This window comes from Schistocerca cancellata, chromosome 1, assembly GCF_023864275.1.
Source record: "Schistocerca cancellata isolate TAMUIC-IGC-003103 chromosome 1, iqSchCanc2.1, whole genome shotgun sequence".
NCBI classification, from domain to species: domain Eukaryota; kingdom Metazoa; phylum Arthropoda; class Insecta; order Orthoptera; family Acrididae; genus Schistocerca; species Schistocerca cancellata.
In genome coordinates, this window is record NC_064626.1 from 1,252,383,986 (window position 1) to 1,252,397,870 (window position 13,885).

At 43.2% G+C, this 13,885-nt stretch overlaps 1 protein-coding gene across 1 annotated transcript in view; it reads left to right on the plus strand.

The window, feature by feature from the left end:
- Positions 1 to 13,885, plus strand: part of LOC126094923 (Down syndrome cell adhesion molecule-like protein Dscam2) — an 873,814-nt gene that overhangs the window by 801,942 nt on the left and 57,987 nt on the right. Inside the window, exons 31-34 of the mRNA XM_049909573.1 lie at positions 1,112 to 1,402; positions 10,891 to 11,035; positions 11,108 to 11,280; positions 11,613 to 11,783. Coding sequence (XP_049765530.1) covers positions 1,112 to 1,402; positions 10,891 to 11,035; positions 11,108 to 11,280; positions 11,613 to 11,783 — 780 coding nt within the window. The remainder of the gene's footprint in view (positions 1 to 1,111; positions 1,403 to 10,890; positions 11,036 to 11,107; positions 11,281 to 11,612; positions 11,784 to 13,885) is intronic.

Here is a 13,885-nt window from a genome sequence, read left to right on the forward strand (position 1 = left end):
CCGGAGGTGGTGGTGGTAGTAATTGTGGTGGTGGTGCAGACAGGATTCTTCATCCAGTTGCTGCCGTTGTTTCTTTTATTGGCACTATTTCCGTTGATGGTAGATCTGTTGTTGTAGTATCTGTTGGTTTTGCTGTTGTTTCTGCTGATGGTTTTGTTGCTGTTACTGGAATAAGTCACAGGAATCAATCACAAGTGCCAAGTATTTAGGGTATCTATGTAGAGAGATTGAAGGTGTTGCAGACATAACATAATTAACAAGCCATGGATGGGTAAGACAAGTGACAGAAAAATTTATTGGTAAAATCTTGAGGATTTTCAATTACAGCAAAGAAGGAGGCCACTTACAAAGCCCTCATGTGGTCATTCTCAAGTACTGTTCGTCATTTGGGGACGCTTGCCAGTTTGGATTAATAAAAAAGCAAGAGAAGATTTAAAGAGGAAGTGTGTACTTTGTCAAAAAAAATTTAGAACGTTTGAGAGGATGACAGAAATGCCCCAATGGGAAATACCACAAAAGAGGTATTTTGGAGAGCTTTACTCTGAAAATGCACATTCCAATAGTAGTTAAGAAGATAGTACATCCTCCAACTTACATCTTGCCTAATGACCACAAATTAAAATAATTAATACATATAAAGAGGGGTATAAATAATCTTTCTTCCTACACATGATATGTTATGCATATAAAGAGGGATATAAATAATCTTTCTTCCTACACATGATATGTTAGTAGAATTTGAAAAGGAGGTGGGGGATTATTCTGCTACAGCACATACCTTGAGATACACACATTTAGGTGGGTTGTGGAATGTAGATATATAAGTAAAAAAAAAAAAAAAAAAAAAAAAAAAATATGAGTGTGAAACAGAAATATGTTTAGATGTGATTAGACTAACTCAAGTAGATATTATGTAATATTCACACTTCTTTGAAGAATATATGTATAATTAATGTCATATGGTATTTTATAAGCTATAAACTGATCACAATTCAACAACTTCATAATTATACTTGACACTGCCTTAAAACCATACTGGATGTATGGAATACCTCATACTCAATGAAGTAACAGTAAACATGGCTCACTTATTTGAATTTATTTTTTCCAGAACCACAAGTTCCTGAATTAAAAACACTTTTAACAACAAATGCAACTTCTGTGCTCTTGCACTTACCTTACTGGCCAGATGGAGGATGTCCCATGTTATATTTTGTTGTTGAATATCGGACTTTGGGAACCAGAAACGAATGGATTTTGGTGGACAACAATGTACCATCAATGAACTTTTTGATTGGTGATCTTCAGCCTGGTACATGGTATGAACTACGGATTACAGCTCATAACAGTGCTGGATCAACAAGAGTACATTACAGTATGGCCACAACAACCATATCTGGAGGTAAAATTTCTGTATTTTAAGACTGATCTTGGAGGTTTTTCATTGGGGGCTAGGATACTGTGTTCTATAGCCAAACACTAATCCCCTGTGATGTTCATCTGCTTTATTTCTTTGTTGATTGTCCTTGGTGTCAAGACAAAGCAAGTTGCAAGCAAACATCAACATACTGCTACTGTAGTTTACTATCAAACATCTACGAGCAGTAAAAACCTGACTGCACAGTTCTTGCTGCATAATACGGTACATATTGAACAGACACTGTCACTGTTTTAGCATACATCCTATTACACTTTTTTCACAGTTAAGTGGATGCATTGTTGTTGATCTAACCACTAATGGGTCCTTGTCTGAAACTTGGCCGTGGTCTGACTGTCTCAGGACCAAAAATTGGGCCCTTATATGTCATCACAATAATAGGCGCTGAAACTATACATTGTTCGATGTTTAAGTTACAGAAATTACAAGCGAAATGTACTTCATGCAATTAGCTTGTGGCGACTATCTACCAAGTCACATGTAATATCTTTGTTTTGGCAAGCTCTTTGTGACCAGTCTGTGGCTGCACCTGAAACAGTACACACACACACACTGAGAATCAAGAATGTAAATAACTGCATATGTGTGCTTCTCAGTAATAAAATAGTGCTTATTACGTGTGGTATAGTGTGCATCATTGGCTCCGGCAAACCTACAACACTAAATCGATACTGGTGACCCTGAATTTTGTTCATGAGTGCAACAACAAACTCTCATACCGTCAAGCAATATACAATGGATCGCTTGCCGCCAACTACACCGCACGTGTGCCAACTAGGTTTTCCAATGGACGCTTCGGCATGGTTTTCCAATTACCCACCTTGTATTTGCAATAGTTCGACGCATTGCTTCAACACATCAATTAGCTGTACTCAACAGGACAGTGCTTCTACATCCCCGCAGCCATGTGTGGCGGCATCAGGTTCAAACAATAACTGTTTTTTATCGTACATGACTCAGCAGTTGTGTGGCAGTGTTTGTACCAACAGAACGTTTTTCACACACACAACTTTGAATGTGATCGTTTTACACTGAATAGGAACTTTCCACATGTCCCACATGCTCAAAAATGGCCGACACAATGTGCTCAAACCCCAGCGACTATGATTACGGTTTCCCAAGTGCCAGTGTGAACTTTCCACATGAATCAGTGGCGGTACAAATCAAGCCGGACACTCAAAAAGGAAATTTCATGTTTATCCCAGAACTCTGGATATTGCACCAGCCCCCCCCCCCCCCCCCACTATCAGTGTCCACTTTACGAGTGTTTCCAATGGCACATGCCATTCCTGCTGCATCTGCCATGTGTTTTCCACAAATATTAGGTGATTTTAACAATTTTAATGCACCTGCAGGGGAAGGGCCCAGGAAACTGCACTCCATCATTCCCTGCACATTGTTCAACTATGGTTGACTCTACCATGCCAGTCCATTCTACGCCTGTTGGCATTACTCCATTGAACACCCGACTCGTTGATTTCTTGACAAAGGTCGAGCCAGCCGCACCTACCGTTCCGCATGCCACTGACAGGGTCGGAAGCTGGTGCACTGCTACTGCACCTGAGCCAATTACGCTGCAGAGCTATAGACGGGGAGTGACTGTTTCTGACAAACAGTTACATCAAGACTTCCCCATCCATTTGCCTAAGCTACCACCCCTTCGCAAGTACCACCCACGCACATGGTTTGCCTTGGTCGACCACATCCTGCAGCTACACAGCGCCGCTGATGACAACTCGAAGTTCCTTTGCTGTCACATCCATGATGAAGTGGACCTGATCAGCAACATTGTGGCTTTGTCCCCCACTACAGACAAATATGCATTCGCCCGACGTACCATCCTCGAGCAACTAGAGAAACTATCCACACTGACTGAGGAAGCTATCTGCCTCATCAGTCATGAATCACTGGGTTCCAGATCCCCGTCGCAGCTCTGGCGTCATCTTCACACCATGATAGACACACATTACATGCTGGACATTACACTTTGGAACATCTGGTTGCTCAAACATCCTCCGGAAGTTCAAGTACACCTTCTGTCCTTCTGTATGTAACTTCAGCCCCACCTGACACTAAACTGAAGATCGCAGACCAGGTTTACAACATTCTGCCCCCCCCCCCCCTCTGCAACCCCCCCCCCCCCCCCCCCCCTCCGGCCTCAGAGCTCAGGGGTTGGCACACCTGCGTGGCAGTTTCCATCGTGTGGTAGAGTTTGTACGACTCACTCCGCGTATGGGCACAGGGGCACAGACCCAACGCCAATGCTGCCTGGCAGCTGCCACCATAACTCCTCTCCTACCAGCACTACTGCAACGCCACCATCGGAGGAATCTACTAACAAGACCCCTCCACTGCTGCTTCGACCTCAGTCAGCGCAATGGATGATGCCACGCGCCGTCCCACTTGATGTTATTTCCATTCCCGCTATGGCGACACAGCTAAGAAATGTCGTTCTCCATGCGCGTTGCCAACACGTTCTTTGAACGTTCAGAGTACCAGGTAGAAGGACCGGTGGTGTGCATATACACGTTCAGAGCACACAGGCGTTAACATGTCCAGAGCAGTTAAAGGGTTAAATTCGAGCATCGGCCTTGCCCCCGCTTCGAGCCGCCAACAATTCCCTGATCCCATTTAATGGAATAACTAATTGAATCCTTAAAATGCAGGATATTAACACCCCTTTACAGTGGACTTTTGTTATTGTGGAGGTGGATGAACCTGTGGGTTGGGGGTAGATTTTCTTTCTCTTAGCCCATGCACTGTCATCCAACCTACAACAAGGTACACTAACCTTTAACTTGATAGACCATACCACCAGTTCAGATATCTCTTCCCTCTCATTGTCTTCCCTCTCATCTGAGAGCGCCACTCTATTGTGTGAGCTAGCTGAAACCGCTGTGGCAGTGCTGTCACTTAGATCACACAGCGACGAACTTCGGGACAGCAATGAAGCCCTCTGCTTATGCATAGCCGCTGTGCAAGCCAAACTCATGGATGCTCGTAAGCAAGTCACCCAGCTGTCACACGTGGCCATGCCCCCAACCTCCACACTGCTTCCCGCACCCACCACAGACGCCGCATGACGTTTCTGCTGCCGGACAGAAGCTGTGCCTGCAACACTACCAAGTACCCCACTGAGCTCCACGACAAGGACTACCAGTGGATTACTGCTACTGCCGCTGACCTGCCGGCCAGGGACACACAAGTGTGTGTGCATTACAGGTTAGTCATAGTGCATCGTATGCAGGTCCATCATCCCCATTGGTGTTCGCGATCAACAACGGTACTGTCCATAGAATCAATACCACAGAAGGTCTACTGGTACGTGCAAAGGCTAGGCATTTCAATCCAGAAAAACTTAAACATGCCAACTATAACTCAGGACCTTTTAGATAGTAAGACTATTTGCCCTTCTTCTAGTAGTTGGTCATCACCCATTCATTTGGCACCCAAGAAAGTTGACACTTTCCGCCTCTGCAGTCACTATCAGGTGCTTAACACCAGAACAATTATAGATAATTATTCCATCCCAAATATTCAAGACTTTGCTTCACAACTGCACGGTGCACAAATTTCCATGTAATTGACTGTCACAAGGCTTACCACTAACTCCAGTGGGACTGGAGGACGTTGAAAAAACCGCTATCATCACCCCATTCGATTTTTTGGAGTATTTGTTCACACTGTTCGGCCTTAAAAATGCTGCACAGACGTGGACAGTTCATCGACTCGTTGGTTGGAAAACTGGACTTTGCATATGCGTACCTGGATGACTTGTTAATTTTTTCTTCCTCCCTCGAGGAACATGAACTCCATTTAAATACAGTGTTCCAACTATTAAAAGCAAATGGTGTTGCAGTGAACAATGCTGAGTCACAACTCCGCCACAATAGTGTCACTTTTCTGGGCCATGGGGTATCTGCCGACGAAATCCGCCCCCTAACCGAATGGGTTGAGGCCATTAGTACGGTGCCTTTGCCCAAAGATTTTCAGGGCCTCCACTGCTTCCCCTGGAATGGTAAAATACTACCACAAACACATCCCCCATGCTGCCAACATACAAGCCCCACTTACGGATGCTCTTGCAGGAAAAAAACACTTCAGGGTCTCAGGTGGTCACGTGGACTCCAGATATGCATTGATAACCTAAAAGCCTTACAGATGGCCATTACGCTCACTCATCCCATTCCTGATGCTCCCATCTTGCTTACTACAGGCGCTAGTGATACAGCAGTGGGGCCGGTACTTCAGCAATCCATGGGTTCTGTTGTATAGCCGCTCATATTTTTCTCACACAAACTGTCCGCTTTCCAACGTAAATGGTCGACCTTTGACCGGGAACTGTTTGCTATTTACGCCACCACCAAATATTTCCAAGATGATATCGAAGGTCGCCATCTCGTGGTGTTTATTGACCATGAGCCAGTGGTGTATTCTTTCCGTAACACAGGCAAGGACTCATCCCCAAGATGTTTTTGACATATGGACCTCATATGTCAGTTTATGTACAACATACGTTATCTCAGAGGGGCAGACAATGTCGTCACCAATTCCCTATCTTGTATGTCAGTTCAGTTTTATCTTCACAACTGGACCTCAGTGAACTCCCTAAATTGCAAACAGAGGATAATGAACTCACCACATTGTGGTGCTCTGATGTTGAAACAGGACTCAAACTAGAGTTACAGACACTTCCTGGGTTTTCATCACCCATCTGGTGTGACATTTCAACAGGACACATATGCCCGGTGATTCCTGAACCTCTCCACCGCACGTCTGGTATCTAAATGTTTCGTTTGGCCCTGGATGATAAAACAATGTCACAGTTGGGCACGAGCATGTGTGGCTTGTCAGTGTGCAAAAGTAGGATGTCATGCACAGCCCCCCAAGGGTACATTCGATGTGGCAAAAAGAAGATTCCAGTACATACACACCAATATTGTCAGACCCTTACCCCCCTCGGCCCCTTCCATTACATACTGTCCACCATTGACAGGTTTACCTGCTGGGTAGAAGTAATTTCTCTCACTACTATCACAGTTGATGCAGTGGCCTGAGCCCTTTTATTAATGCGGATCTCGTGCTTCGGCTGCCCGCCAACGCCTTACCATAGGTAACGTTAGGCGTTCAGGCTGCGTACAAAGAGGACCTTGGCACGTCCCTGGCAGAAGTACTGTATGGAGAACCCCTCACACTCCCAGCAGAGCTAGTCGAGCCTTCACTTCCTCCTGATCAAATCTGTGACTCGACATTCGTTGGGCATGTTAAGGAGCTAATCACCAACATTTGCGTGCCTCCTCTTTGACCGCACTCACTCCCTTGTGTATTTCCGCATAAGGACTTGGCGTTGTGCACTCACATCATGACACTGTCTGACCAACACTCAGACATCCACACTTGGGCCCACACAGAGTCATATCGCAGCGTACCAACACGTTGAAAGTGCTCATTAACAGCACACCTCAAATGATATACGAGGTGCATTCAAGTTCTAAGGCCTCCGATTTTTTTTCTCCGGACTGGAAAGAGATTGAAACATGCGCATTGTTTTAAAATGAGGCCGCGTTCATTGTCAATACGCCCCAGAGATTGCAGCACCGTACGGCAGATGGCATTTTACCGCCAGCGGCGAGAATGAGGATTGTTTTAAATACTTAAAATGGCGACATTTTCCTTACTTGAACAGCATACAATCATTCGTTTTCTGAATTTGTGTGGTGCGAAACCAATTGAAATTCATCGACAGTTGAAGGAGACATGTGGTGATGGAGTTATGGATGTGTCGAAAGTGCATTCGTGGGTGCAACAGTTTAATGAAGGCAGAACATCGTGTGACAACAAACCGAAACAACCTCGAGCTCGCACAAGCCGGTCTGACGACATGATCGAGAAAGTGGAGAGAATTGGTTTGCGGGATCGCTGAATGTCTGTTGAACAGATCGCCTCCAGAGTTGGCATTTCTGTGGGTTCTGTGCACACAATCCTGCATGACGACCTGAAAATGCGAAAAGTGTCATCCAGGTGGGTGCCACGAATGCTGATGGATGACCACATGGCTGCCCGTGTGGCATGTTGCCAAGCAATGTTGACGCGCAATGACAGCATGAATGGGACTTTCTTTTCATCGGTTGTGACAACGGATGAGACGTGGATGCCATTTTTCAATCCAGAAACAAAGCGCCAGTCAGCTCAATGGAAGCACACAGATTCGCCGCCACCAAAAAAATTTCGGGTAACCGCCAGTGCTGAAAAAATGATGGTGTCCATATTCTGGGACAGCGAGGGCGTAATCCTTACGCATTGCATTCCAAAGGGCACTACAGTAACAGGTGCATCTTACGAAAATGTTTTGAAGAACAAATTCCTTCCTGCACTGCAACGAAAACATCCGGGAAGGGCTGCGCGTGTGCTGTTTCATCAAGACAATGCACCCGCACATCGAGCTAACGTTATGCAACAATTTCTTTGTGATAACAACTTTGAAGTGATTCCTCATGCTCCCTACCCACCTGACCTGGCTCCTAGTGACTTTTGGCTTTTTCCAACAATGAAAGACACTCTCCGTGGCCGCACATTCACCAGCCGTGCTGCTATTGCCTCAGCGATTTTCCAGTGGTCAAAACAGACTCCTAAAGAAGCCTTCACCGCTGCCATGTAATCATGGCGTCAGCGTTGTGAAAAATGTGTACGTCTGCAGGGCGATTACGTCGAGAAGTAACGCCAGTTTCATCGATTTCGGGTGAGTAGTTAATTAGAAAAAAAATCGGAGGCCTTAGAACTTGAATGCATCTCGTATGTCTGCCACCTCAAACCAGCGTGGTCTCTGGGAGAACTGCCCGATACCACACCCAGTCAGCCCCCACCCCTGCTACACCTGCCTCTACCGCCAGTCCGTGGGTGAGTGACACCCATTCCCACACGTGTGACGTTACCCACTCCCAGTCGTGTGACAGTGCTACAGGTGCGTGTGACATTCCCCTACAGACTGATGCGTGTGATGACTCCCCCTCCTACAGGCAGCTGCCTGCCTCTCCCCTGTTAGGATTTAGTGATGTATCAGGGGCCAGCCTCGGAAAGTGTGATGTCGCCGACGACGACTCGTGTGGAGATTCTGTCAACCCATACGCAGAAGTGGTAGTGAATGTCAACACAGATTTTATTTGCAGCTCTAAAGTGTTTTTCGTTATGCAGCCAGATAATGTATGTACAAGGGTTGTTTTTTAAGTAAGGGTCGTTTTTATTTATTTTTTTTAATATACAAATACTTTTGTAAAAAAACTTTTATTTTCTGATTCTACACACTTATACCTATTTTTCTACATAGTTGCCTTGTTTATTTAAGCACTTGTCATACCGTACAACTAAGTTTTTAATTCCCTCTTCAAAGAATTCAGCCGCCTGCTCCGACAGCCAAGAGTTCACGGCCGCTTTCCCTTCATCGTCGTCATTGAAGCGCTGCCTGCCAAGATGGTGTTTCAGGTACCGGAAGAGGTGAAAATCACTAGGAGCAAGATCGGGGTTGTATGGTGCATGGTCCAAAACTTCCCAGCCAAAAGAATCAATCAAATCCCGAGTCTTTTAAGAGGTGTGAGGCCTAGCGTTATCGTGCAGGAGCAAAACTCGTTTTGTCAGCATGCCGCACCTTTTGTTTTGAATTGCTCTGCGGAGCTTCTTTAGATTTGCACAGTAGGCATCTGAGTTGATTGTCGTTCCTCGTGGCATAAAGTCCACTAGCAAAACACTGCGCCGGTCCCAGAACACAGTTGCCATAATCTTGTGTTTTGACAGCGTCTGTTTGGCTTTGACCTTGATGGGTGAGGTTGTGTGTCGCCATTACATTGATTGTCGCTCGCTTTCGGGAGTGCTTTGGGATACCCATGTTTCATCTCCAGCGACAATTTGACTCAACATGTCATCCCCTTCTTCCTCCTAACGAATCAAAAAGTCCAATGAAGTGGCAAATCTCTTCCCTTTGTGGTCCTCTGTTAGGAGTCTGGGTACCCACCATGAACACAGTTTCTTAAAGTTTAGGTTTTCAGACACAATTTTGTACAAAACCGATCTTTAAACTTGTGGAAATTCCAAAGAAAGAGTGGAAATTGTGAATCTTCTGTCCTCACAAATCTTTGTTTCGACTGCAGCCACCAAATCATCAGTGATCACAGAGGGCCGGCCTGAGCATTCTTCGTCATGGACGTTTTGATGGCCATTTTTAAACTCTCTAACCCATTGATGCAGTTTACCGCCACTCATTGCATTCAAGCCATAAACTTCTGTTAACTGACGATGAATTTCTGCAGCTGATAGGCTTCTCGCGGTCAAAAAACGTATCACTGACCGTATCTCACACGCGGCGGGCGATTCAATAATCGTAAACATTATAAAGTAGCACAGCGATACGTACACGTCAGCTAAAGAGCTTCAACGTGCATCAGTGTGAACGGGAAGGATGCCGGCAAGTGGTGCGGTGGCTTGTTGTGACTTCTGTACAAGGATTTGCCCGGTCAGGCAGGACCGTCCTCCCCCCCTCGCTGGGCTCGAAGACTTCAGTTACTAATGTAATGCACTGAAAATCAAGAATGTATATAACTGTATATGTGTGCTTCCGAGTAATAAAATAGTGCTTATTACATGTGGTATAGTGTGCATCATTGGATCCAGCAATCCTACAACACTAAACCCATAAACGGAAAACCTAGAAAAATTCTGTCTCTTTAACAGTTTCTTCTACTACAAGAGTTAGGCTGAATTATTTGTTTAAATCATGAAATCAACAGATATGGTTATGCAAACAATACTTTTGACAAAACTGGTAATTACTTTGCAATTAATTAAGGGCTGGCTTTCCTAACATGTTTTCTAATAGAGCCAAAGAAATACTTTAAGAATGGCTGTGTTTCGAATTCCAAATGTTTGTAATTAGTACAGAATTTATATTTCTTTATAAGAGGCTGTGTTTCGAATTCCAAATGTTTGTTATTAGTACAGAATTTATATAAGTCAACAATATAATTTAAGTTATGAAACAATTACTGATTTCACCCTGTAACAAAAGGTAGTAACTAGGAATAGTCAAAATAAATTAGAAAATCAATTACATACATAAAGCTAAGCACAAAATTAGATCTGGTGTTATATTCTTTAAAACTGAGGGTCAACCTGTCTCTTTTATGGAAATGCAGATTATACTCACATATCTCAATGATAATGAGTTGAAAGTGAAAAAAACGAATTTAAGGAGGCAGTGGCAAAACAAGAGAGAAAGTAAAAACATCCCGGCTTGCTTCATCACACACCCTGCATGAAAAATAACAAAAAAAGTCATCAGCAAAGGTGGCACAATATTTCTTACTAGTTAAGAAAGTTTGGTGCTGAAATTTCAATGAATGTAGAATCAACCAGTATGCATATATTTTTAAGTAAGAGTACAATGAGCTATTCTCTTTTTCCAGCAACTGTTGCTCCAATGCAGGAAAGTCAAAGCTTGACAGATACTCCCCACTTCTATGAAGACATCTATGTTGTGGTATCCACAGTCTGTTCTGCAGTTTTATTATTAAGTGCTGGACTTCTGATATATGTTGCAATACGCAGAAAGTAAGTTAGTGAAGCCCTAATATGTTTATTTGCTAATTTTTCTGGCTTTGTGTAGAAGTATTCTTCTTGCAGACAGTGCAAGGATAGTCTTGGTGGCAGAGCATGTCAGGATGCTCTTGAAAGTGCCAGCATTTGCAAGGCAGCTGCTGAAATGGACAATAAACGAAATTTCCAACAGATATATTCATCTTCACCAAGTAAATCAGATGAACATCATACTTCAAAACAAATGGATACATCATCTGGTAAGACAAACGTCATACTTTCTAGCAATAATATTTCTTGACTTTCTATTTTTAATAAGTAAGTAATGTACAGCACAGACATTCCTTGCTCACACACAAAAGCAAACCAGCTCACAAAAATGTAGGAGAGAATGTGAAGAAGAGCAATGAGATAATTTCTCAACTGTAACCTTTTTCTTATAATGTAGGCTCTTTTTTGTGAACATATTTATATATTAGGTTCATAATTATAAAAAACAAGTATCTAGCTGAAAAAAATGGAGATGTTAGACAAAGATATTTATTCTTTCTCATTTCACATGGAAAATACAATGATTTTGAAAATATTTCAGATATATATGAGATGAGTCCGTATGCTACATTTGCTGTTTCATCTGATTGTCCAAGATCAGTGAATCCAACAGCTTTAGATTATACAATTGAGTTCAAAACATTTGGACATTCAGAAAACAATAGCAGTGCTCAACATGAACGACCTCATCGAAGCAACAGGAAGCATCGAGGTATGTACATTCAAATTGCCTTCCTAAAAAGGTAGTCTAAAATAGTTTCAGGAATGGCTGGGTGTGGGTGGCAGTTCTCTGCCAAAGAAGGATGCAGGTGCATCAGAAGATGTCAGTAGATACAAATACTTCTTTATTACTGTTGGTTAGCAACCAATGGACTTTGAAGTTGCTAGCGTCAAGAGTGAGGTTGAACTTGAGGGGTTTAAATGTGACTGCTCCCGGCTGACTTTACAGAAGTAAATTATCAGTAGTACATAATGATTTCCTGCTGGAGTTTGAGAAAATGGCCCAAGTATATCCATGACAATCATATGAAATGGTTTATTTGCCTTGGGTAAACTCTGCAAGGAAGTGTTTTGATGACTGAGTTCTGTCCTTTGATCACATGTGACAATATTTTTTGTGTAATGACTGCCATCCTGTTTGCACTCATCCACCAGTCATTTTGTGAAACTCTGTGTTCTGTGGCTCTGCAGGCACATTATCCAGCTAAAACTGAACCATGAGTTTGCCTCTATATCTTGCTTTGTAATTTTTCGGGTATCACTATGCATAACCTATATCTTGTCTTCCTGTAGGGTACTCTGTCTTCTGTGTTCGATTGTAGCTGCTGATAAAGTGAGTAAAAGTTCTGCAGCAGGAAAGGGAATTAGTCAAAACTGTCAAATGAATGCATTTCAAGTTTACAGCTAATTGGGACTTCACTAAGTCATGAGATTTCACATATAAGAGGAAGGAAGGAAGAAGGAAGATCAGAGTTTAACATCCCATTGATAGCATGGTCATTAGAGAAGGAGCACAAGTTCAGATTATGAAAGGATGGGGAAAGAAATCGTTCACGCCTTTTTCAAAGGAACAGTCATGGCATTTGAAAGGAGTGATTTAGGGAAATCACAGAAAACCTAAATCTGGATGACTGGATGGGCAGCATGAGCTGCACAAATCACATTCTGTTCCATTCTAAGTCAGTAGTAAGTCAGCTGTACATCATAAACCCATCAGTGTTTTCCAGAGGGTGGTTGGCACTCAACAAAAGGCTGAAAGGCTTTGACTGAGTTACCAGATATAACAGTTGGGATGACATGACGTGTTTGACAAGCATGTGCTTTTACTTCGATGGCACCCGCCTATAGAAGTTCAAAAACAGTGAAGAGAAACTTAATAGATTGAACAAATTCCATCTAAACTGAAGGAAACATCTGGTGACAATCAAAAGCAAGTCAATTTCACAGAAGAATGATTAAAGAACAGGGCCCAACACTATGGTGAAACAACACCATAGATGCAAAATGTTTTGGCCCTTTGCAGCATTGTGAATCAGCATATGACAGAAGGCAAGAAAAACCCACATTCAATGAAAGGATTCACACAAGACATGTACCATGCTCTTTTGACAAAAGGATGTTACAACAACAGAACAATTCATCAAGTGGTGCCACTGCACCAAGGAAACAAATAAATAAATAAATAAAAGTTGGATGAAAGAGATATGATCAACTCTCAAATGTGATCCTCTGGGAGTTGTGGAAGACCAAGACCTCACTTCTCTCAAATGCCAGAAAGTAAGACAAGAGATACAGCAGTGTATGGCAGCCAGGAATGAAAGACCAAGTACACAACAGATAGTGGCCAAGGGCATTGACCCCATGTTTCAGGAGGTAATAGAGAATGTCGAAGATGAAGTGCATCAGTCTTTGCCACCTGTCTCCATCACAAGTTGAACAGACCATGAAGAACGGACTCAGCCAACTAAGAGACCTATGCAACCACCATCAAATGACAATACAGCATATGACTAACCCAGCTACAAGTAACTACTCCACCAAGATAACAGGACATCTCATCATAGTAACTGATGGTGAACCTGTCTGGGCACCAGTCAATGCAATCAATACAGGGACTTCTTTTCCTGTAATGTCAAATGCTACCATTGCTATCTAAAGAATACTGTTGTTGTTGTTGTTGTGGTCTTCAGTCCTGAGACTGGTTTGAGGCAGTTCTCCATGCTAATCTATCCTGTGCAAGCTCCTTCATTTCCCAGTACCACCGAGCGAGGTGGCGCAGTGGTTAGACACTGGACTCGCATTCGAGAGGACGAC